The following is a 25,204-nucleotide window of genomic DNA, read 5'->3' as shown; positions in this document are numbered from 1 at the left end:
CAGTAGTAATAGCGGTGGTTCAGTAGTAATAACGGTGGTACAGTAGTAATAGTGGTAGTTCAGCAGTAATAGCGGTGGTACAGTAGTAATAGTAGTAGTACAGTAGTAATAGCAGTAGTTCAGTAGTAATAGTAGTAGTACAGCAGTAATAGCGATGGTACAGCAGTAATAGCGGTAGTTCAGCAGTAATAGCGGTAGTTCAGTAGTAATAACGGTGGTACAGTAGTAATAGCAGTAGTAATAGCAGTAGTACAGCAGTAATAGTAGTAGTACAGTAGTAATAGCGGTAGTTCAGTAGTAATAGTAGTAGTACAGTAGTAATAGCGGTAGTTCAGTAGTAATAGCGGTGGTTCAGTAGTAATAACGGTGGTTCAGTAGTAATAGCGGTAGTTCAGTAGTAATAACGGTGGTTCAGTAGTAATAGCGGTGGTTCAGCAGTAATAGCGGTAGTACAGTAGTAATAGCGGTGGTTCAGCAGTAATAGCGGTAGTACAGCAGTAATAGCGGTAGTTCAGCAGTATTAGCGGTAGTTCAGCAGTAATAGCGGTAGTTCAGCAGTAATAGCGGTAGTTCAGCAGTAATAGCGGTAGTTCAGTAGTAATAGCGATGGTTCAGTAGTAATAACGGTGGTTCAGTAGTAATAGCGGTGGTTCAGTAGTAATAGCGGTGGTACAGTAGTAATAGCGGTGGTTCAGTGGTAATAGCGGTGGTTCAGTAGTAACGGTGGTACAGTAGTAATAACGGTGGTTCAGTAGTAATAGCGGTGGTTCAGTAGTAATAACGGTGGTTCAGTAGTAATAGCGGTGGTTCAGTAGTAACGGTGGTACAGTAGTAATAACGGTGGTACAGCAGTAATAGCGGTAGTTCAGCAGTAATAGCGTAATTCAGTAGTAATAACGGTGGTTCAGTAGTAATAACGGTGGTACAGTAGTAATAACGGTGGTTCACTAGTAATAGCGGTGGTTCACTAGTAATAGCGGTAGTTCAGTAGTAATAACGGTGGTACAGTAGTAATAACGGTGGTTCAGTAGTAATAACGGTGGTACAGCAGTAATAGCGGTAGTTCAGTAGTAATAACGGTGGTTCAGTAGTAATAACGGTGGTACAGTAGTAATAGCGGTAGTTCAGCAGTAATAGCGGTAGTTCAGTAGTAATAACGGTGGTTCAGTAGTAATAACGGTGGTACAGTAGTAATAACGGTGGTTCAGTAGTAATAACGGTGGTTCAGTAGTAATAACGGTGGTACAGTAGTAATAGCGGTGGTACAGTAGTAATAGCGGTGGTTCAGTAGTAATAGCGGTGGTACAGTAGTAATAGAGGTGGTTCAGTAGTAATAGCGGTGGTTCAGTAGTAATAACGGTGGTTCAGTAGTAATAGCGGTGGTTCAGTAGTAATAACGGTGGTACAGTAGTAATAACGGTGGTACAGTAGTAATAGCGGTGGTTCAGTAGTAATAACGGTGGTACAGTAGTAATAGCGGTGGTACAGTAGTAATAGCGGTGGTTCAGTAGTAATAGCGGTGGTACAGTAGTAATAGTGGTGGTACAGTAGTAATAACGGTGGTTCAGTAGTAATAGCGGTGGTTCAGTAGTAATAGCGGTGGTACAGTAGTAATAGCGGTGGTTCAGTAGTAATAACGGTGGTACAGTAGTAATAGCGGTGGTTCAGTAGTAATAACGGTGGTACAGTAGTAATAGCGGTGGTACAGTAGTAATAGCGGTGGTTCAGTAGTAATAACGGTGGTACAGTAGTAATAGTGGTAGTTCAGCAGTAATAGCGGTGGTACAGTAGTAATAGTAGTAGTACAGTAGTAATAGCAGTAGTTCAGTAGTAATAGTAGTAGTACAGCAGTAATAGCGATGGTACAGCAGTAATAGCGGTAGTTCAGCAGTAATAGCGGTAGTTCAGTAGTAATAACGGTGGTACAGTAGTAATAGCAGTAGTAATAGCAGTAGTACAGCAGTAATAGTAGTAGTACAGTAGTAATAGCGGTAGTTCAGTAGTAATAGTAGTAGTACAGTAGTAATAGCGGTAGTTCAGTAGTAATAGCGGTGGTACAGTAGTAATAGTAGTAGTACAGTAGTAATAGCAGTAGTTCAGTAGTAATAGTAGTAGTACAGCAGTAATAGCGATGGTACAGCAGTAATAGCGGTAGTTCAGCAGTAATAGCGGTAGTTCAGTAGTAATAACGGTGGTACAGTAGTAATAGCAGTAGTAATAGCAGTAGTACAGCAGTAATAGTAGTAGTACAGTAGTAATAGCGGTAGTTCAGTAGTAATAGTAGTAGTACAGTAGTAATAGCGGTAGTTCAGTAGTAATAGCGGTGGTACAGTAGTAATAGTAGTAGTACAGTAGTAATAGCAGTAGTTCAGTAGTAATAGCGGTAGTTCAGTAGTAATAGTAGTAGTACAGTAGTAACAGCAGTAGTAATAGCAGTAGTTCAGTAGTAATAGTAGTATAGTCTGCAGTACCTCTCCTTCTCCAGCTCCTCCAGGCACCGGTCATGGCTGTCTCTGCCTGCAGACGGCAGCCCTCTCCTGGGGAAGGGGGCGGCTGTCGGGGGCCCTGGAGCTCCAGAGCCTCCAGCGGCTCCTCCAGGAGTTCCAGAGCCAGAAGAGGCAGAGCTAGACGAGGACGAGGGGGGCAGAGGAGGCCTTGATCTGGGCTTAAAACCTGCAGACTCCAGGCTCATCTCTGGAGGAGGAGGGAAGGATGGACATCAGATAACAGTGTGTTTGTTTGTGTGTGTGCGTGTGTGTGTTTGTGTTTGTTGTTTTTTCCCACCTTTCAGTCTCTCGATGAGCTCCATCTGAGAGCCGGACGTCTCCCCAGACTCTTCTTCTATGGTGCCCTGCAGCTGCTTCAGCACTTCCTGTTAAACAAGGGGGGGGGGGGGTAACAGTGTTAGAGCAGTCTGATGTGACCATTAAGTTCTTTAATAATTTTAATAACACCACACAAGAGTCTAATAACAGAAGGTTATATCAGAACATTATGAACAGAAATAACGAGCTAAACGTTGACGAGTAACGACATAAAAAACAGAAACTCATCTAGAACCAGAAACTCTCTGCATGTCTCTCTCTCTCTCTCTCTCTGATGTTCCCGGTGTCTCTCGCCCGGTGTTCACAGTAAATATCGAGGCGTCGTTCACTCACCACGATGAGCCGGCAGCGTTCATACAGCGACATGATGGAAACTAAGAACAACACGCTAACAACACGCAGCCTGCCGACGTGTTCTGCTCACTGACAGAAAACAGGAAGCAGGAAACAGGAAATGGGAAGTGAGTGTGTTTGGAGAGGAAGAAGCAGGAGAGGACAACACTGCTTTACTGACAAGCAGAACAATAAAACTGGAAAACATCTGAGACAAATATAAACTGAACACAAACTCACGACTGTCTGCTGAAGAAACACAGAAACTGATTTAAAGCCAGAAACATGAAATAAACAAAGATCAATGATTCAAAACAGAATCAAATAATCAAATAAAATGATATGAAAAAAAGAAAAAACAGAAGACAAACAGAAGAATAAAGGAAAAGAACAAAATAATTAAATTACAGTTAAAGACTGATGGAATAAAAAATGACAGAAATGAAGAACTAGAAGATAAATGACTAAAAACAAACGTGAGGAGAGAAGAAAGATAAAAAACTACAAATGTAAAAACCAGGACGAACTGAGAAAAAGAAGAAAACAAGAAAAACTAACGAAAGAAAGAAAAGAAGAGAAAGAAGAAGAAAAGCGAGCAGCAGAGACGACAGACAGCTCACTCTGATGGGTTTCCTGAATCCTCTCTATCAAACCAAAGATCCTCAAACACACAGACATCTCACTCTGAGCAACAACAACGAGCCCATTCTGACGCACAGAGCAGCGCGTGATTGGTGGAAAATACCACAGGTCTATTCTGGGCTGAAGGGCGAGAGACACTGAGTTTATATGACAGAGAGAGAGAGTGAGAGAGAGAGAGGGGCGAGAGACACTGAGTTTATATGACAGAGAGAGAGAGTGAGAGAGAGAGAGGGGCGAGAGACACTGAGTTTATATGACAGAGAGAGAGAGTGAGAGAGAGAGGGGCGAGAGACACTGAGTTTATATGACAGAGAGAGAGAGTGAGAGAGAGAGAGGGGCGAGAGACACTGAGTTTATATGACAGAGAGAGAGAGGGGCGAGAGACATACACTTCATATAACAGAGAGAGAGAGAGGGGCGAGAGACATACACTTCATATAACAGAGAGAGAGATGTCAGGAGAACAAATACCAGTTTACCATAATAATCCCATCACTGGACATAGTTCAGAGTTACATAAAACCAGAACAACATCAGGCAGTGAATTCACTACAAGAAAAAGCTCAAAGAGCTCTAAATTCCAGTAATGATCTGGTTTATGATGCGTGTCGTCCTGCTCGCCGCGCCGTCTGGTGGTGAAGGCTGGCGTCCAGTCTGGCGTCCAGTCGGTCATCATAACGAATCCCGTCTTTACAAACGCCAACAGACGCCTGAAGACCGCGTCTGTCCCCAAAACCACATAGAGACCGTGTCTGTCCCCAAAACCACATAGAGACCGTGTCTGTCCCCAAAACCACATAGAGACTGTGTCTGTCCCCCAAAACCACATAGAGACTGTGTCTGTCCCCCAAAACCACATAGAGACTGTATCTGTCCCCAAAACCACATAGAGACTGTGTCTGTCCCCAAAACCACATAGAGACTGTGTCTGATCCCAAAACCACATAGAGACCGCGTCAGTCCCCCAAAACCACATAGAGACCGTGTCTGTCCCCAAAACCACATAGAGACCGTGTCTGTCCCCAAAACCACATAGAGACCGCGTCAGTCCCCCAAAACCACATAGAGACTGTGTCTGTCCCCAAAACCACATAGAGACCGTGTCTGTCCCCAAAACCACATAGAGACTGTGTCTGTCCCCAAAACCACAGAGAGACTGTGTCTGTCCCCAAAACCACAGAGAGACTGTGTCTGATCCCAAAACCACATAGAGACTGTGTCTGTCCCCCAAAACAACAGAGAGACTGTGTCTGATCCCAAAACCACAGAGAGACTGTGTCTGATCCCAAAACCACATAGAGACTGTGTCTGTCCCCCAAAACCACATAGAGACTGTGTCTGTCCCCCAAAACCACATAGAGACCGTGTCTGTCCCCAAAACCACATAGAGACCGTGTCTGTCCCCAAAACCACATAGAGACTGTGTCTGTCCCCCAAACCACATAGAGACTGTGTCTGTCCCCAAAACCACATAGAGACCGTGTCTGTCCCCAAAACCACATAGAGACCGCGTCTGTCCCCAAAACCACAGAGACTGTGTCTCTTTAAGAGAATTAAATGTGGACTCTTGAACATTAGATCTCTGTCATCTGAAGCTGTTTTAGTAAACGATTTAATCTCAGATCATCATATTGATTGATTGTCTTACTGAAACCTGGCTGTGTCATGAAGAACATGTCAGTCTAAATGAATCCAGTCCTCCCAGTCATATTAATACTCACATTCCTCCAGACACTGGCCGAGGAGGAGGAGTCACAGCCTCATTATCAACTCTAGACCTGAACTTCATTATAACTCATTAGAAAGTCTTGTTCTTAGTCTCTCAGCCAACCTGGAAAACTTTACAGCCAGTTCTATGTGTTATAGTGAACCGTCCTCCTGGTCCGTACTCTGAACTCTGATCTGAATCTCAGAGTTTTTATCAAACTTAGTCCTTAGTACAGATAAAGTAGTTATAGTAGGTGATTTAATATTCATGTGGACGTTGACAGTGACAGTCTCAGTACTGTGTTTATCTCATTATTAGACTCAACTGGCTTCTCTCAGAGTGTAAATAATCCCACTCACTGTCTCATTATGTCCTTTAACTTACACATAACACTAATCTCAAGGACGGCCTTTTCACACTCACATCATATCTTCCTCAGGCTGTTGTGCCTTGTTCACCACCTGCCTCCAACAACACTGAGATCATCTGCTGCTGCATTATTCACCAGAGATTCACCAGCTGAAAGAAAACGCAGCCTTCATCAGTGACGCTCTAAACTACTGATAGATGTCAGAGAAGAAGCTCACTGGACGTCTCTCAAAGAAAACTAAAAACTTATTTCTTAACTTTAACCTTTAACGAGCTTTCATCTCCGTCTGCGTCACACTTGAACACTGCTGCACCTCATTTTATACATTCTGTGTTTTAACTTTGTTTTTATTTATTTTATTATGTATTCTATTTTCTTCTATTTTATTTTAATTCCTGATTATCAGGCTGAGTCTCTACAGACTCTCCAGCTTCTCCAGAATGCAGCTGTTCTGACTGAAACTAGGAAAACGGATCATATTTCTCCCATTTTATCTCCGCTGCATCGGCTTCCTGTAAAATCCAGAATCCATGTTATGGACGGCGTGGTCCTGCCTCGACACGGCGCCTGCTATTATTATTATTATTATTATTCTTAGTTATATCTCTGTTGTTATTATTATTGTTGTTATTATGTCTCTCCCTCCCCAACCGGTCGAGGCTGATGGCGTCCACCTAGAGTCCGGTTCTGCTGGAGGTTTCATGGAGGAATGTTGGGTCTCTGTAGATCACAGAGTTCGGTCTAGACCTGCTCTATGAGGACAGAGTCCTGAGTGCTTCACAAATAACACTGACTTGAAATTTAATTGAACTCTACATATGTGTCTCAGTACTCAGTAGTACTCAGCAGTACTCAGTAGTACTCAGCAGTGCTCAGCAGTACTCAGTAGTACTCAGTAGTACTCAGCAGTACTCAGCAGTACTCAGTAGTACTCAGTAGTACTTAGCAGTGCTCAGCAGTGCTCAGCAGTACTCAGCAGTACTCAGCAGTGCTCAGCAGTACTCAACAGTACTCAGCAGTACTCAGCAGTACTCAGCAGTACTGACCTTCATGTTGGAGGCCTCTGTCTCCAGCTTGGTCAGGTGGTTGGAGTTGTCCTGCAGTTCCTGTCGCAGGTTCGAGTTCTCCATCTTTAACACCTCCACCTGCCTCAGCAGCTGGTCGTACGACGCTGCCGCCATCTTGGAACACTGACGTCTGACCTGCAGAGACACCAAGAAAAGGAAGCATCACAGACCGCACCACAGACCTCACCACAGACCTCATCAGACCGCACCACAGACCTCATCAGACCGCACCACAGACCTCATCAGACCACACCACAGACCTCATCAGACCTCACCACAGACCTCATCACAGACCTCACCTTAACCCTGCAGTACCAACACTATTGTTGAGTGTTTAACACGATCAATCAGTTGTATGTTGAGATGAATGAATGAATGTGTGTGTGTGTGTGAGTGTGTATGTGTGAGTGTGTGTGTGAGCGTGTGAGTGTGTGTGTGTGTAGAAGCATCATGTGATGTTTCTTCTGTTCATCACAAACACTGATGTTAATGTGTGACGGTCACATGTTTCATACAAACACCAGCTGATCTCACACATCTAACACACTCACTCACTAATAACACTCACACACCCGCTAATAACACTCACACTCACTAATAACACACACACTCACTAATAACACTCACACTCACTAATAACACTCACACACCCGCTAATAACACTCACACTCACTAATAACACACACACTCACTAATAACACTCACACTCACTAATAACACTCACACTCACTAATAACACTCACACACCCGCTAATAACACTCACACTCACTAATAACACACACACTCACTAATAACACTCACACTCACTAATAACACTCACACTCACTAATAACACACACACTCACTAATAACACTCACACTCACTAATAACACACTCACTCACTAATAACACTCACACACCCGCTAATAACACTCACACTCACTAATAACACACACACTCACTAATAACACTCACACTCACTAATAACACTCACACTCACTAATAACACACACACTCACTAATAACACTCACACTCACTAATAACACTCACACTCACTAATAACACACACACTCACTAATAACACTCACACTCACTAATAACACTCACACTCACTAATAACACATACACACACTAATAACACTCACACTCACTAATAACACATACACACACTAATAACACTCACACTCACTAATAACACACACACACACTAATAACACTCACACTCACTAATAACACATACACACACTAATAACACTCACACTCACTCACTAATAACACTCACACTCACTAATAACACACACACTCACTAATAACACACACACTCACTAATAACACATACACACACTAATAACACTCACACTCACTAATAACACACACACACACTAATAACACTCACACTCACTCACTAATAACACTCACACCCGCTAATAACACACACACTCACTAATAACACACACACTCACTAATAACACACACACACTAATAACACACACTCACTAATAACACACACTCACTAATAACACACACTCACTAATAACACACACACACTAATAACACACACTCACTAATAACACACACTCACTAATAACACACACTCACTAATAACACATACACACTCACTAATAACACTCACACTCACTCACTAATAACACTCACACTCACTCACTAATAACACACACACTCACTCACTAATAACACTCACACTCACTCACTAATAACACTCACACTCACACTAATAACACACACATACTAATAACACACACACTCACTCACTAATAACACTCACACTCACTCACAAATAACACACACACTCACTAATAACACACACACTCACTAATAACACTCACACTCACTAATAACACTCACACTCACTAATAACACTCACACTCACTAATAACACACACACTCACTAATAACACTCACACTCACTAATAACACTCACACTCACTAATAACACTCAAACTCACTAATAACACATACACACACTAATAACACTCACACTCACTAATAACACATACACACACTAATAACACTCACACTCACTAATAACACACACACACTAATAACACTCACACTCACTAATAACACATACACACACTAATAACACTCACACTCACTCACTAATAACACTCACACTCACTAATAACACACACACTCACTAATAACACATACACACACTAATAACACTCACACTCACTAATAACACACACACACACTAATAACACTCACACTCACTCACTAATAACACTCACACCCGCTAATAACACACACACTCACTAATAACACACACACTCACTAATAACACACACACACTAATAACACACACTCACTAATAACACACACACACTCACTAATAACACACACTCACTAATAACACTCACACTCACTCACTAATAACACTCACACTCACTCACTAATAACACACACACTCACTCACTAATAACACTCACACTCACTCACAAATAACACACACACACACACACTAATAACACACACTCACTAATAACACTCACACTTACTAATAACACATACACACTCACTAATAACACACACTCACTAATAACACACACACTCTCACTAATAACACACACACACTAATAACACACACATACTAATAACACACACACACACACACACACTAATAACACACACTCACTAATAACACATACACACTCACTAATAACACTCACACTCACTAATAACACTCACACTCACTCACTAATAACACACACACTCACTCACTAATAACACTCACACTCACTCACTAATAACACACACACACTCACTCACTAATAACACTCACTCACTCACTAATAACACACACACTCACTCACTAATAACACTCACACTCACTCACTAATAACACACACACACTCACTCACTAATAACACACACACACTCACTCACTAATAACACTCACTCACTCACTAATAACACACACACTCACTCACTAATAACACACGCACACTCACTCACTAATAACACTCACACACTCACTAATAACACACACACACTCACTAATAACACACACATACTAATAACACACACACTCACTCACTAATAACACACACACTCACTCACTAATAACACACACACTCACTCACTAATAACACACACATACTAATAACACACACACTCACTCACTAATAACACACACACTCACTCACTAATAACACACACTCACTCACTAATAACACACACACACTCACTCACTAATAACACACACACTCACTCACTAATAACACACACACTCACTCACTAATAACACTCACACACTCACTAATAACACACACACACTCACTAATAACACACACATACTAATAACACACACACTCACTCACTAATAACACACACACTCACTCACTAATAACACACACACTCACTCACTAATAACACACACACTCACTCACTAATAACACACACATACTAATAACACACACACTCACTCACTAATAACACACACACTCACTCACTAATAACACTCACACTCACTCACTAATAACACACACACTCACTCACTAATAACACACACACTCACTCACTAATAACACACACACTCACTCACTAATAACACACACATACTAATAACACACACACTCACTCACTAATAACACACACACTCACTCACTAATAACACTCACACTCACTCACTAATAACACACACACACTCACTCACTAATAACACACACACACTCACTCACTAATAACACTCACTCACTCACTAATAACACACACACTCACTCACTAATAACACACGCACACTCACTCACTAATAACACTCACACACTCACTAATAACACACACACACTCACTAATAACACACACATACTAATAACACACACTCACACTCACTAATAACACACACACTCACTCACTAATAACACTCACACTCACTCACTAATAACACACACACACACTCACTCACTAATAACACACACACTCACTCACTAATAACACACACACTCACTCACTAATAACACACACACTCACTCACTAATAACACACACTCACTCACTAATAACACACACATACTAATAACACACACACTCACTCACTAATAACACACACACTCACTCACTAATAACACTCACACTCACTCACTAATAACACACACACACTCACTCACTAATAACACACACACACTCACTCACTAATAACACTCACTCACTCACTAATAACACACACACTCACTCACTAATAACACACACACTCACTCACTAATAACACTCACACACTCACTAATAACACACACACACACTCACTAATAACACACACACTCTCACTAATAACACACACACACTAATAACACACACATACTAATAACACACACACACACCCACTAATAACACTCACACTTACTAATAACACATACACACTCACTAATAACACACACTCACTAATAACACACACACACTCACTAATAAAACACACTCACTAATAACACACACTAATAACACACACACACTCACTAATAACACACACTCACACACTCACTAATAACACATTCACTAAATAACACACACTCACTCACTAATAACACACACTCACACACTCACTAATAACACATTCACTAAATAACACACACTCACTCACTAATAACACACACTCACTCAATAATAACACACACTCACACACTCACTCAATAATAACACACACTCACACATTCAATGACACACTCAATCACTAATAACACATTCACTCACTAATAACACACACTCACTCAATAATAACACACTCACACACTCAATGACACACTCACTCACTAATAACACACACACTCACTAATATACACACACACAATAATACACACGCACACAATAATACACACACTCACTCACTAATATACACACACACTCAATAATAATACACACACACTCAATAGTACACACACACACTCAATAATAATACACACACACTCACTCTCTAATAATACACACACTCACTCTCTAATAATACACACACACTCATTAATATACACACACTCACTAATAATACACACACACACACACACACACTCACTAATAATACACACACACACTCACTAATATAAACACACACACTCACTAATAATACACACACACTCATTAATAATACACACACACTCACTAATAAACACACACACACACACTAATAAACACACACACACTCACTAATAATACACACACACTCACTAATAATACACACACACACACACTCACTAATAATACACACACACACTCAATAATACACACACACTCAATAATACACACACACACACTCACTAATAATACACACACACACACTCACTCACTAATAATACACACACACACACACACTCACTAATAATACACACACACACACTCACTAATAATACACACACACTCACTAACATACACACACACACACACACTCATTAATAATACACACACACACACTCACTAATAATACACACACACTCACTAACATACACACACACACACACTCACTAATAATACACACACACACACTCACTAATAATACACACACACACACTCACTAATAATACACACACACTCACTAACATACACACACACACTCACTAATAATACACACACACTCACTAATAATACACACACACACTCACTAATAATACACACACACACTCACTAATAATACACACACACTCACTAATAATACACACACACTCACTAATAATACACACACACTCATTAATAAACACACACACACTCACTAATAAACACACACACACTCACTAATAAACACACACACACTCACTAATAAACACACACACTCACTAATACACACACACACACACACACACACACACACACACTCACTAATATACACACACACACTCACTAATATACACACACACACTCACTAATAATACACACACACTCACTAATATATACACACACACTCACTAATAATACACACACACTCACTAATATATACACACACACACACACACTCACTAATATACACACACACACACTCACTCACTAATAATACACACACTCACTAATAATACACACACACTCACTAATATATACACACACACACACTCACTAATATATACACACACACACTCACTCACTAATATATACACACACACACTCACTCACTAATATACACACACACACTCAATAATAATACTCACTCACTAATAATACACACACACACTCACTAATAATACACACACACTCACTAATAATACACACACACTCACTAATAACACTCACACTCACTAATAACACTCACACTCACTAGTAACACACACCGGGGTGCAACCGTCTCAGACCACCAGTGAAGTCATTAATTTATTATCATCAGCTGAGCAGTTTGAGTCAAAGTTGAGCTTCAGAGAGTCTCAGTTGTTTTTCTGCTTCGCTGCTGCAGCCGTTCATCAAACTGACTGTTCGGCCTCCAGCTTAATGCAGCTGATGTGAGGTGTGAACGAGTAGAAACACCAACAACGTGAAAGAAACTAACAGTCTATCAGGCACAGATGTTATCAATAATAAGTACTATAATACTAAATAAATGTTCTTTTCTCATTTCGAGTAAAATAAGGGCTGCATTCCAAAATAAAGTGGATCGATCATATTGAGCTCTTAGATTGTTTATTTTCTGTCTTCAGTTCTGATGTCTAGTGTCGCTTCACAATCACCAGTCTCAGAGCAGATGAGACTAACTGGTTTTGAGCTGCATGTGTAAGTATTTCCTCTGTTTCATGTGTGTAACGACAGTCATTATGTGTTGGGCTCTGAGCGCTTCCAAAACACGGGTGACCGACGCTCAACAATGCACCTGAACGCCTCGTGTGGAGTCACTCGCTGCTGATCTGCTAAACACGCAGCTAACGCTACGCTACGTGTCTAGACACGAGCTCAGAGTGTCCGTTCCCGATTAAAGGCTCTGTTTTCTGTTTTTAGAGCACTTTTCTCAGACTCGTCTCGTCTCTGCTGTCTCTGACATGCTGGAGTCAGTCGGCAGAGCCCTGAAGCTCCTCCCTGCACAGAGCAGAGCAGCTCATTGATCGCTGGTTTATTCAAAGTTTATTAATATTAACCGTATCGCGTGTCCAAACTGCCCCAAATTGGACAGTGCACTCCCTTTGTTCCCCAGCCATACACCTGCCAAGTCTGGAGTTGATCTGATGGACATTTCAAGAGATCCGTGAAGGACATACAAACAGAGATTCCTTCCTTTAGTAGACAGATGACAGCGGCACTCCACAAGTTTGTATAAACCTGGACTCCACAAGTTTGTATAAACCTGATGAGCAGTGTTATCCCAGCAGGATGTTCCACAGAGCTTCCTGTGTTGAGGTCAGGTGACTGTGGAGGGAAGTCCAGGACAGTCAGGACTCCTCGGTCTTCTTTGGTCTTCAGTAGTTGTTGCAGAGCTTTGAGGTGTGATGAATCCTTCCAGCATGAAGATGCAAACCAGAGGGTCCAGCATGTCTCTGAAGAACAGAGCGCTGCTCACTTCACTGTCCAACAGGTGAACACCGGCTGCAGGTTGAGTTATTGAACGAGCCTCTGATGAGTCAATCAAAGCCGGCTGATTGACATCTGAACGCTTCAATGGAAGACACACAACTCAAGGAAATCTGACTTTTGGTACAAAGCAGTTAAGTTGGTCAATCCACAAATTTGCTTATATTTGATTGCTGACCTAGAGATGAGCCAACGCACGGCTCGACTCGACTGTTCCGGTTTCCATCAGGCAGCAGGTACCTGGTACTGGTTTTGGTATCACCTCCGTGGACATTCCAAGTCTTCTCTCATCTTTTTTAAAATGAGTTCAACTTCACTTTTAACGCTATCAAATTATATATATATTATATATAGACACACATACACACACACACACACAACTAGAAATGACAAACGTACGCTTGATGAATTAAAAGTAAGATTATGTGCGTACATGAGAAGACACTGAGATAAAGTGTAGAGTCAGTTAATCTGGATTTACAGCTCTTCGTGTGGTCAGCAGGATGTTCAGTAACGGCTCTTCTAGGAGGATTTTATAGAGTTCACTGAGTGAAAACAGTTACATAACGGAGGAGGCCAAACCATGTAAAATGTTAGAAATGTGACAGTCACAGTAAACTGTAACACATGACGGTCTATCAGTCGTGCAGAACATAGTGTGGAGTCAGGTTATCTGCAGACTTTAGTTTATTAAGCTGAAGCTAAAAGCAGCTCTGGATCTGTTACAGTAACAACAGATGACTCGTTCTCACAGCCACATTTTACTCTGCAAATGTCTTTAAATACTGAATATGTTCAATAAATATGAGTCAGTCATGATGTTTCATTTCTGTTTATTTTCTGAGACAACAGGTTTAAACTCTACTGGACCAAAGTAGAGCTGCAGAGATTAGTCGATTAATCGATTAGCTGTCAACTATTACATTATCACCAAATATGTTGATAATTGATTCATTGTTTTGAGTCATTTCTGTAAGAAAAAAAAATCAAAGTTCTCTGATTTCAGCTTCTGAAATGTGAATATTTTCTTTAGTGTCTATGACAGTAAACTGAATCTGACATTGGAGGACGTCGTCTTTGGTAGTAAACAGTAAACTGAGACTGTTCCAGCTGTTCTCAGTCATTATTTACACGTTACTGATGACCATTCATCATAAATCTCACTGTGGAAATATTATGTGAAAGCACCGATAGTCACCCCGATAACACTGTCATAATATTAATATCGAGGTATTTGGTCAAAGACGTTGTGATATGTGATTGTGTCCGTGTGGCCCATCGTTAGCTGCAGCTCTAACACAAAACAACATGTTTACGTCTCAGTGACGGCGCCCTCTAGCTGCCGTAGTGATGATGACCCACAAAGCCGTCATGTGACGTCATTACTAGAGATGTCAACAGTTAACTGTTAATCAGTTTACACATGTTGGTCTGTAGGTTTACATACATGTATGTATACATACACACACACACACACACACACACACACACACTATATATAGTATCGGTGTGAAACTACTGACTTCTGCACAGAGTGTTGCATTATGGGCTGTTTGTAGCATTAATGTTGCTAGGCTACATGCTTATAGTGAGTGTCTTAGAGTCACTGTTTGGTTAGTCCAGTTTAACCTGCAGGAGTTTCTGAGGGATCCTGTAACGTGTTTTTCTGCCGCGGAGTCCAAAACGTCTCCTGACGTCTCTACTGCACAAACTGAATATATCAAGCTGCCAAATACACTGAGACAGACAACGAGCCGCTCAAAAACACAAACAGGAAGTCATAGTAATGCTAACTGCCAGAGAACATCATTATAGATCACCTCCAGGAGCCTGCAGGAGAGTGTACGAGTATGTAACTATACTATGATGTAAGTTATATTCACGTTATAACGTTATTTTTCCATAAACAGCTGTTGGAAAAGGGGGGGGGGGGGGGGTCGCCTTATAGTCACATGTTTATTTATATTGGTACCTCGAGCCTGAGTATGTTACGCCATCGAGAGCTGCTGTGACTAAACACACTGGAAGACTTTGAGAATAAGAAGCTAAAAGTCAAGCTAACGTAGCTCTGACCACCGACTGCTGGACCCGGTTAGTCATCGATCGGTTAACGGGAGTAGAAACTGACATCAATAATCAATACAGAGCAACAAACTCCACGAAGGAAGCTGGTCAACCAAACATCAGATCGCTGTTCACTTCCTGTTTACAACCAATAGCCAACACTATCGTCCTCTAACCGAAACCACCTGCTTGTTACTGTTGCCATGACAACGAAGGTCTCCTAACTTTAAAACACCTGTTTTTGAGATGCTCGACTGTGACGTTGTTACGTAACGTCGTGTTTATTGTTTCTACTTTCGAAAATAAAATCTGCATTAAATGTCCAAAAATCCTGAAGCAGTTCTAATCTGTAACTGGGATTATACCTCGGAGAGTATTTGGGTACTGCATAACATGTACACAGTACTACATATACACAGTACTGCAACTGAACCCCACTGTACTGCAGTACTGCATCACATGTGCACAGTACTACATATACACAGTACTGCAACTGAACCCCACTGTACTGCAGTACTGCATCACATGTGCACAGTACTACATATACACAGTACTGCAACTGAACCCCACTGTACTGCATAACATGTACACAGTACTACATATACACAGTACTGCAACTGAACCCCACTGTACTGCATAACATGTACACAGTACTGCATATACACAGTACTGCAACTGAACCCCACTGTACTGCAGTACTGCATCACATGTGCACAGTACTACATATACACAGTACTGCAACTGAACCCCACTGTACTGCAGTACTGCATCACATGTGCACAGTACTACATATACACAGTACTGCAACTGAACCCCACTGTACTGCAGTACTGCATCACTCATACACAGTATTACATATACACAGTACTGCAACTGAACCCCACTGTACTGCAGTACTGCATCACTCATACACAGTATTACATATACACAGTACTGCAACTGAACCCTACTGTACTGCGTCACATGTCCACAGTACTACATGTACACAGTACTGCAACTGAACCCCACTGTACTGCAGTACTGCATCACTCATACACAGTACTACATGTACACAGTACTGCAACTGAACCCCACTGTACTGCAGTACTGCATCACATGTTCGCTGTACTACAACTCAACCACACTGTACTGCAGAATCACATGTCAACAACACTGTACAATAAAGAGCTACCCAAAACTACAGTACTACATCACATCTACAGAGTACTGCAGTACTACATCACATCTACAGAGTACTACATCACATCTACAGAGTACTACATCACTACATCACATCTACAGAGTACTACATCACTACGTCACATCTACAGAGTACTACATCACTACATCACATCTACAGAGTACTGCAGTACTAAATAACATCTACAGAGTACTACATCACATCTACAGAGTACTGCAGTACTAAATCACATCTACAGAGTACTACATCACATCTACAGAGTACTACATCACATCTACAGAGTACTACATCACATCCACAGAGTACTGCAGTACTAAATCACATCTACAGAGTACTACATCACATCTACAGAGTACTGCAGTACTAAATCACATCTACAGAGTACTACATCACTACATCACATCTACAGAGTACTGCAGTACTAAATCACCTCTACAGAGTACTACATCACATCTACAGAGTACTACATCACATCTACAGAGTACTGCAGTACTACATCACATCTACAGAGTACTACATCACATCTATAGAGTACTACATCACATCTACAGAGTACTACATCACATCTACAGAGTACTGCAGTACTACATCACATCTACAGAGTACTACATCACATCTACAGAGTACTACACAGAGTACTACAGAGACTCCTCAGTTAAACAGTTACTGCGTCATCAGTTATTGATCCATCACTGATCAATGGAAACGATCAGATCTGTCCTTCTTCTCTCCTCCCTCTGTCTCCTTCATCCATCCTCCATCACCGGTCGGCCATTTTCTCTCCCTCCATCTCCATCCCCTCCCTCCCTCCCTCCCTCCCCCCCTCTATTCTCTCTTTCTGTTACACAAATTTAATCCAGCAAAGAAGAAAAGCAGCAGAGAACAACAGACAATGACAGAGGAAAAAAAACGACCCCCCCACCCTTCCTGCCCCCCCCCCCCCACAGGGAGGGGAGGGGAGGGGGGGGGGACAGGGGGGGGGGGGTGGGGTCGTCTTGACACAAACACACACAATAGAAATAATAAAAACATTAGAAATAAATAGAAGCAGACAGAGAGAAAGAGGATAAATGTGCAGAGAAAATGGCAGCTCACCCCATCGCTGCCTCCATCACCTCCTCCTCGCTCCGACTGTCTGACAGAGAGCAGTCAGCTGGGCCGGCCAGCAGCCAATCAGGAGCCAGACACACACAGAGAGGGGGGAGGGAGGCCCCCTCCCCTCCTCCTGCTCCCAGCATGCTTTGCTGCTGCTGCTGCTGCTGCTGCAGGCAGACTGACCGGGTTACTGATGTTCACACATACACACACACACACACACACACACACACACAGATATATATACACACAGATACACACACACACACAGATACACACACACACACACATACACACACACACACACAGATACACACACACACACACACACACACACACACACAGATACACACACACACACAGATACACACACACACACACAGATATATATACACACACACACAAACACACACAGATACACACACACACACACAGATATATATACACACACACACAAACACACACAGATACACAAACACACACAGATATACACACACACACACACACAGATATATATACACACACACACAAACACACACAGATACACAAACACACACAGATATACACACACACACACACAGATACACACACACACAGATATACATACACACACACACACACACACACTGCAGTCTGATCAATACTTTGATCTATTTTCTATGTACAGTTGAGGTTATTTTACTTTTTGATCTGTCTGATGATTTGAATCATTAATGGATCAATAACATAAGCAGTGAAAGATGTTCATTCCACTTTCCTGTCAGCGGAGTTATTGATCCATCTGTCAATCAGCTAATCAATCAGAATGATGTCATATCATGAATCTTTGTTTATGGATCAAATCAGATCAGTTATGACGTCATGGAGAAAATAAAATAATGTAACAACTGATCACTGTGAAAATATGCAGGCTGATACACTTATTGATCTGAAAACATATTGATCAGGATGACAACATGATTGATAAAGTTCCTCTGTAAAAACAAACCATCACTAAGAGATTATTATTAATAAATGGTGATCAATAATAATAATTATTATTATTATTGATTTCTTCACTTCCTGCACTCAGAGTATTGGTGTGTACTGTGTATTACAGTAGTGGTACTAGCTGTAGGTATATTCATAGTATTTGTGTGTACTGTGTATTACAGTAGTGGTACTAGCTGTAGGTGTATTCATAGTATTGGTGTGTACTGTGTATTACAGTAGTGGTACTAGCTGTAGGTATATTCATAGTATTTGTGTGTACTGTGTATTACAGTAGTGGTACTAGCTGTAGGTATGTTCATAGTATTGGTGTGTACTGTGTATTACAGTAGTGGTACTAGCTGTAGGTATGTTCATAGTATTGGTGTGTACTGTGTATTACAGTAGTGGTACTAGCTGTAGGTATATTCATAGTATTTGTGTGTACTGTGTATTACAGTAGTGGTACTAGCTGTAGGTATGTTCATAGTATTGGTGTGTACTGTGTATTACAGTAGTGGTACTAGCTGTAGGTATATTCATAGTATTTGTGTGTACTGTGTATTACACTAGCGGTACTAGCTGTAGGTATATTCATAGTATTTGTGTGTACTGTGTATTACACTAGTGGTACTAGCTGTAGGTATATTCATAGTATTTGTGTGTACTGTGTATTACACTAGTGGTACTAGCTGTAGGTATATTCATAGTATTTGTGTGTACTGTGTATTACACTAGTGGTACTAGCTGTAGGTATATTCATAGTATTTGTGTGTACTGTGTATTACAGTAGTGGTACTAGCTGTAGGTATATTCATAGTATTTGTGCGTACTGTGTATTACACTAGTGGTACTAGCTGTAGGTATATTCATAGTATTTGTGTGTACTGTGTATTACAGTAGTGGTACTAGCTGTAGGTATATTCATAGTATTTGTGCGTACTGTGTATTACAGTAGTGGTACTAGCTGTAGGTGTATTCATAGTATTTGTGTGTACTGTGTATTACACTAGTGGTACTAGCTGTAGGTATATTCATAGTATTTGTGTGTACTGTGTATTACAGTAGTGGTACTAGCTGTAGGTATATTCATAGTATTTGTGTGTACTGTGTATTACACTAGTGGTACTAGCTGTAGGTATATTCATAGTATTTGTGTGTACTGTGTATTATATATTCTGTGGTTTTACATGAAAACAACATTCAACAACACGTCCACAGTTTAAATCAAATCTTACAAAATAAAAGTATCGATACTCAGTTGTTAAAGTGCAACATGAGGCACGATTCCTTCTTCCTTTAAACATGAGTGAATCAGAACACACAAACACGTCTGTCCTGCAGCTTGTTGATCGAACCACAAACAAACATTCAGCAAGGAACCAGCAGACGTACGAGCAGATCGTACAAACAGAGACGTACGAGCAGAGACGCACGAGCAGATCGTACGAGCAGAGACGCACGAGCAGTGTCCGACCCACAACTTCAAGGCTTTCATTTTTTATTTAAAATTCAAACTTTTGTACAGTACAGACTACAGCGTGTCAGTAAATGTGCAGTACAGACTGCAGCGTGTCAGTAAATGTGCAGTACAGACTGCAGCGTGTCAGTAAATGTGCAGTACAGACTGCAGCGTGTCAGTAAATGTGCAGTACAGACTGCAGCGTTTCAGTAAATGTGCAGTACAGACTACAGTGTGTCAGTAAATGTGCAGTACAGACTACAGCGTGTCAGTAAATGTGCAGTACAGACTGCAGCGTGTCAGTAAATGTGCAGTACAGACTGCAGCGTGTCAGTAAATGTGCAGTACAGACTACAGTGTGTCAGTAAATGTGCAGTACAGACTGCAGCGTGTCAGTAAATGTGCAGTACAGACTGCAGCGTGTCAGTAAATGTGCAGTACAGACTACAGTGTGTCAGTAAATGTGCAGCAGACTGCAGCGTTTCAGTAAATGTACAATACAGACTACAGTGTGTCAGTAAATGTGCAGTACAGACTGCAGCGTGTCAGTAGATGTACAGAACAGACTGCAGCGTGTCAGTAAATGTGCAGTACAGACTACAGCGTGTCAGTAAATGTGCAGCAGACTGCAGCGTGTCAGTAAATGTGCAGTACAGACTGCAGCGTGTCAGTAAATGTGCAGTACAGACTACAGCGTGTCAGTAAATGTGCAGCAGACTGCAGCGTGTCAGTAAATGTGCAGTACAGACTGCAGCGTGTCAGTAAATGTGCAGTACAGACTACAGGGTGTCAGTAAATGTGCAGCAGACTGCAGCGTGTCAGTAAATGTACAGCACAGACTACAGGGTGTCAGTAGATGTACAGCACAGACTGCAGCGTGTCAGTAAATGTGCAGTACAGACTACAGCGTGTCAGTAAATGTGCAGCAGACTGCAGCGTGTCAGTAAATGTGCAGTACAGACTGCAGCGTGTCAGTAAATGTGCAGTACAGACTACAGGGTGTCAGTAGATGTACAGCACAGACTGCAGCGTGTCAGTAAATGTACAGCACAGACTACAGGGTGTCAGTAGATGTACAGCACAGACTGCAGCGTGTCAGTAAATGTGCAGTACAGACTACAGCGTGTCAGTACATGTGCAGTACAGACTGCAGCGTGCCAGTACATGTGCAGTACAGACTACAGCGTGTCAGTACATGTGCAGTACAGACTGCAGCGTGTCAGTAAATGTGCAGCAGAATGCAGCGTGTCAGCAAATGTACAGAACAGACTACAGTGTGTCAGTACATGTGCAGTACAGACTACAGCGTGTCAGTAAATGTACAATACAGACTTCAGTGTGTCAGTAAATGTACAATACAGACTTCAGCGTGTCAGTAAATGTACAGAACAGACTACAGTGTGTCAGTACATGTGCAGTACAGACTACAGCGTGTCAGTAAATGTACAATACAGACTACAGCGTGTCAGTAAATGTACAATACAGACTGCAGCGTGTCAGTAAATGTACAGAACAGACTACAGCGTGTCAGTAAATGTGCAGTACAGACTACAGCGTGTCAGTAAATGTACAATACAGACTACAGCGTGTCAGTAAATGTACAATACAGACTTCAGCGTGTCAGTAAATGTACAGTACAGACTGCAGCGTGTCAGTAAATGTGCAGTACAGACTGCAGCGTGTCAGTAAATGTGCAGTACAGACTGCAGCGTGTCAGTAGATGTACAGAACAGACTGCAGCATTTCAGTAAATGTGCAGTACAGACTACAGCGTGTCAGTAGATGTACAGAACAGACTACAGCGTGTCAGTAAATGTGCAGTACAGACTGCAGCGTGTCAGTAGATGTACAGAACAGACTGCAGCGTTTCAGTAAATGTGCAGTACAGACTGCAGCGTGTCAGTAGATGTACAGAACAGACTACAGCGTGTCAGTAAATGTGCAGTACAGACTACAGTGTGTCAGTAAATGTGCAGTACAGACTACAGCGTGTCAGTAAATGTACAGAACAGACTACAGCGTGTCAGTAAATGTGCAGTACAGAGGACAGCGTGTCAGTAAATGTACAGAACAGACTACAGCGTGTCAGTAAATGTGCAGTACAGACTACAGCGTGTCAGTAAATGTACAGAACAGACTACAGCGTGTCAGTAAATGTGCAGTACAGACTACAGCGTGTCAGTAGATGTACAGAACAGACTGCAGCGTGTCAGTAAATGTGCAGTACAGACTACAGCGTGTCGGTAGATGTACAGAACAGACTGCAGCGTGTCAGTAAATGTGCAGTACAGACTACAGCGTGTCAGTAAATGTGCAGTACAGACTACAGCGTGTCAGTAGATGTACAGAACAGACTACAGCGTGTCAGTAAATGTGCAGTACAGACTGCAGCGTGTCAGTAGATGTACAGAACAGACTACAGCGTGTCAGTAGATGTACAGAACAGACTACAGCGTGTCAGTAGATGTGCAGTACAGACTACAGCGTGTCAGTAGATGTACAGAACAGACTACAGCGTGTCAGTAAATGTGCAGTACAGACTACAGCGTGTCAGTAAATGTGCAGTACAGACTACAGCGTGTCAGTAAATGTACAGAACAGACTACAGCGTGTCAGTAAATGTGCAGTACAGACTACAGCGTGTCAGTAAATGTGCAGTACAGACTACAGCGTGTCAGTAAATGTACAGAACAGACTTCAGCGTGTCAGTAAATGTGCAGTACAGACTACAGCGTGTCAGTAAATGTACAGAACAGACTACAGCGTGTCAGTAAATGTGCAGTACAGACTACAGCGTGTCAGTAGATGTACAGAACAGACTGCAGCGTGTCAGTAAATGTACAGTACAGACTACAGCGTGTCAGTAAATGTGCAGTACAGACTACAGCGTGTCAGTAGATGTACAGAACAGACTGCAGCGTGTCAGTAAATGTGCAGTACAGACTACAGTGTGTCAGTAGATGTACAGAACAGACTGCAGCGTGTCAGTAAATGTGCAGTACAGACTACAGTGTGTCAGTAAATGTACAATACAGACTACAGTGTGTCAGTAAATGTACAATACAGACTACAGTGTGTCAGTAAATGTACAATACAGACTACAGTGTGTCAGTAAATGTGCAGTACAGACTACAGTGTGTCAGTAAATGTACAATACAGACTACAGTGTGTCAGTAAATGTGCAGTACAGACTACAGCGTGTCAGTAGATGTACAGAACAGACTGCAGCGTGTCAGTAGATGTACAGAACAGACTGCAGCGTGTCAGTAAATGTACAGTACAGACTACAGCGTGTCAGTAGATGTGCAGTACAGACTGCAGCGTGTCAGTAAATGTGCTCACAGTAAAGTCTGTGTGTACTTCTACTTTTTCATCCAGCTTCGTAGTAAAGTGTAGTACTTGCTCACTCTGAGTAGAAGTATTGTGCTGTAAGTATTATTAGTAGTGAAGTACCAGCGGCTGTAGTCTCAGTGGTACTAGTGGTAACCCTGCAATAGTAGTATTAGTAGTACTGCAGTAGTATTGCAGTTGCACTGTACAGTAACAATAGCAGCAGCTCTGCTAGCTAGCTTCACCTGCTAACGGTACTTTCCCGTCATTTTAACGCTGCACACACAAACCGGTCCAGTTACTAAACACCCGCCGCAGCTGTCCGGTCCCGGTAATCCCGGTAACCGTCCCCGGGCCGTCCTGGGCCCGGCCGAACCGCCCGAACACCGACAGCCCGACCAAAACAAACGGTTAGCAACAGCTAGGCTAACGGGACGGCCGCTCTTACCTCCCGGTTCAGAGAAAAGTCCTCTTCAGACGGAGCAGCTTCACGGGAACATCACCGGGAAACACTCAGCCGTTAGACGAGCCGGCAGCGGCGGCGGGAGCCTCTCATGTCTCCGGTCAGAGCGGGAAAACAGTTCAACAAAGTCCGGGAGAAGTTGAACTAACTCGGCCTCTCTGTTGTGGAGCTGCGGCCGGCCGCCATCTTGTGTGTGTGTGTGCGTGCGCGTGTGTGTGTATGTGTGTGTGTGT

The 25,204-nt window shown here is 42.0% G+C and overlaps 1 protein-coding gene across 3 annotated transcripts in view; it reads right to left on the bottom strand.

The window, feature by feature from the left end:
• The window catches only part of apc (APC regulator of WNT signaling pathway), a 44,509-nt gene extending 19,305 nt beyond the window's left edge, over window positions 1-25,204 (bottom strand). For 2 of the 3 annotated variants that reach the window (XM_042394609.1, XM_042394610.1), the window contains exons 1-4: window positions 24,957-25,204; window positions 6,925-7,080; window positions 2,785-2,872; window positions 2,472-2,694 (exon numbers count right to left, since the gene is read on the bottom strand). In XM_042394609.1, the coding sequence (XP_042250543.1) occupies window positions 2,472-2,694; window positions 2,785-2,872; window positions 6,925-7,059 (446 nt within the window). In that variant the 5' untranslated portion in view covers window positions 7,060-7,080; window positions 24,957-25,204. The remainder of the gene's footprint in view (window positions 1-2,471; window positions 2,695-2,784; window positions 2,873-6,924; window positions 7,081-24,956) is intronic. The other variant, XM_042394611.1, reaches the window with a different exon arrangement.

This window comes from Thunnus maccoyii, chromosome 19 (genome assembly GCF_910596095.1).
Source record: "Thunnus maccoyii chromosome 19, fThuMac1.1, whole genome shotgun sequence".
NCBI classification, from domain to species: domain Eukaryota; kingdom Metazoa; phylum Chordata; class Actinopteri; order Scombriformes; family Scombridae; genus Thunnus; species Thunnus maccoyii.
Note: the sequence above shows the minus strand (reverse complement) of the source record. Positions and strands in the feature narration are given on the sequence as shown.